General features: G+C 48.7%; 1 protein-coding gene across 2 annotated transcripts; it reads left to right on the top strand.

The window, feature by feature from the left end:
* Positions 1-1,218: 1,218 nt before the first annotated feature.
* On the top strand, positions 1,219-1,782 carry LOC118479379. 2 transcript variants are annotated; one of them, XM_035983801.1, is made up of 2 exons: positions 1,219-1,493; positions 1,566-1,782. In XM_035983801.1, the coding sequence occupies exons 1-2, from the start codon at positions 1,244-1,246 to the stop codon at positions 1,775-1,777; spliced, it is 462 nt and encodes a 153-aa protein (XP_035839694.1). In that variant the 5' UTR covers positions 1,219-1,243; the 3' UTR covers positions 1,778-1,782. The 2 variants fall into 2 exon arrangements, with proteins under 2 accessions (XP_035839694.1, XP_021987026.2); XM_022131334.2 differs by having other exon boundaries at positions 1,563-1,782.
* The last annotated feature ends 623 nt before the right edge of the window (positions 1,783-2,405 follow it).

Raw genomic sequence — 2,405 nt, 5'->3', positions numbered from 1 at the left:
AGGAGGGATTTGAAGCTTGAAGAAAAGGAAGGCAATGCGCTTTGCCTGTTCCTGAGATGCGGTTCAGTCCAAAGAACAACACTGGTTCTGAGCATCTGACACATCTGAATGGGTTCATGTGTGTCACTTCCGCATATTTCACGTGTGCTCGTGAGTGATGCGGAAAAGGTAATATATCCCTTTATAGTATAGATAGATATATTTCTACCTATTTTTTAGGGTATATAAAAAACGACATGCGGTATGGGTTATGGTGTGGTAAACCAGAAAAACCGCATGCCGCTTATGTTTTTTGGATAATGTTGTCGCTTTTTCTTGCCTACGTGGCTTGATCGCACGTGTGAGTTGGTAGAAGTTGGTGAGACGTTTCTGCATGTGCTGAAATGAAAGGACATTTGCACTGCCCGAGGCATTAAATGCACTGTAGCAGGAAGTGTAAACGTCTTCTTTGTCAGGCGCGTGGGCGGCCACGCGCGCGTGATAACCGTCAGCTAAAACGGCGCTCGACACGTGTTGTTGCAAGATACGCTCTTTTGAACGTGATGATTTGCTTTCTCCCTCCGCATTAATTGCGATGGGTATATAAGGGGAAAACCGTTTGTGGTTTCCTCTCACTTGGTCGAAAATTCAAAAAATTTGCCGTTTGAGAGAAAGTTGTCATCTGTCTTCTCCGACGATTTTTTCTGAAATTCCGGTGAGGTTTCTAGTGTTTCTGTTCACCATCTTCTGTTTCTTTGATATTTTTGATGGCTGAACCATCTAGTCCACACAATGTGGAGGGTGAAAACCCTGAACAGCCTTTAGTGGCCGAAGAAGAAGAAGAGGGGGCTGCCGGTGGTGGATTACCGGCGTTGAAGTGGACCAGAAAAAGCTTTGATCGCCTTATGCTTGAGGTCCAAATGCCCTCGGAATATGGGGCTCGGTACCCATCAGAGGGTGATACTGGTGCCGACGCTCCGGCCGGTTATGTGACCATGTGGTCCGATTTCTTCGGAGATTGTAACCTCCGATTGCCGTTGACGGTGTTTGTTGTGGATATCTTGGAGTGGTACAAGGTCCACATTTCTCAAGTGAGTCCGCTTGGGATGATTCGGATTCGTAATTTTGAGTTTACCTTCCGTGCTCTTGGCATAGAGCCTACCGTTGGAGATTTCCGACGGTTTTATCAGATGACAGTGTCCATGGGGTTCTTTTCTTTCCGTCTACGAGACGGTACCCCAAAGCTGATGACTCCCCTAAGGGGATGACGATGTGGAAGAAGAAGTTCTTCTATATCAAGTCTGCTGCCCTTGCTGTGGAGATGACGTTTCGGAATGTGACCGAGACGATCATAACAGAGACCATTGCGATGCCCAGTTTGAAATCAGTGCAATGGTTCCCGCAACTGCAGACTATTGAGTCTGTGAAGTTGACCAATACGCAACTATGGCTGTTGCGTATGATGTTGAGGAGGGGCAAGAACTCGAAACCCGTGGTGCGGGAAAAGAGCGGTGGTACGTACTTTTTGTTTCTTTACGATCTTTATCCTTACGTGTGTTACTGACCTTTGTGTCTACTAGCAGAAGATGCTCCCGCATGGAGGATGTTTGCTCCGGATTTCGAGGGTACGGTTGAGACCGTAGTTTGTGCGGATGGTGAACAGGATCACAACACTATCATCCGTAGTAACTTCCGGGTGCCTACTGCGGCTGCACTGGCAGTTGAGTTGCCAGTAGGCAAAGGTATACTATCGAAGCTTGCTACTTGTGTTGATCATGTTGTGTTATTGACGTATTGATTCCATGCAGGTGAGCTTGGGGCCTTGGGGGACCCTGAAGCGAAAGGTGTGCCTAAGAGGCAAACTATGAAGGGCGTGCGCTTTCGCCAAAAGAAGATAAAGGAGGTCACTACTGTGCCTCGTCTGGTGCCGCAGGCAGCAGGTATCTCTCATTCCTCTTTTCGTCGACACAAGGATTATGTGATAGTATCTGATACCCTTGAGGGTTTGAGTACAGCCGCGGAGTCACGTTCTGGTGCTGCGAAGAAGCAGGCAGAAGAGGTGGCTGCGGGAGGGACAGCTGCGGGTCCCCCTGTGATTGGTGAGAAGAGGAGGCCAGAGCAGAAAGCTGCTGGTGGTGTTGAAACCAAACGTCGGAGGCTAGTAACCAAAAGGTCTGCTCCGGCGCAGAAAAAACCTGCGGTTGTCGTTGGTAAGTGTAGGCTATCTAGTCTTAACTGTTGTGTAACTAGTTCTGATAGCTTTTTGACTTTTTTGCAGAGCGTCAAGATGAAGATTTTTCTATCTTTGATGCTCCGGAGTCCCCTCCGCGTGCCATGGATGCGGGTGGAGCGGAGGTGCCATCGACACCTCCCGTCAAGGTGGTACCCGAGTCAACCGTGCAGAAGGAGGGTACCGCAGAGAATGC

This window comes from Helianthus annuus, chromosome 15 (assembly GCF_002127325.2).
Source record: "Helianthus annuus cultivar XRQ/B chromosome 15, HanXRQr2.0-SUNRISE, whole genome shotgun sequence".
Classification (NCBI taxonomy): Eukaryota; Viridiplantae; Streptophyta; class Magnoliopsida; order Asterales; family Asteraceae; genus Helianthus; species Helianthus annuus.
Note: the sequence above shows the minus strand (reverse complement) of the source record. Positions and strands in the feature narration are given on the sequence as shown.

Coding starts and splice junctions, on each gene's coding strand:
- LOC118479379 (XM_022131334.2), top strand. CDS start 1,244: ATGACGATGTGGAAGAAGAAGTTCTTCTATATCAAGTCTGCTGCCCTT. Junction 1,494..1,562: donor GGTGCGGGAAAAGAGCGGTG/GTACGTACTTTT, acceptor GTCTACTAGCAG/AAGATGCTCCCGCATGGAGG.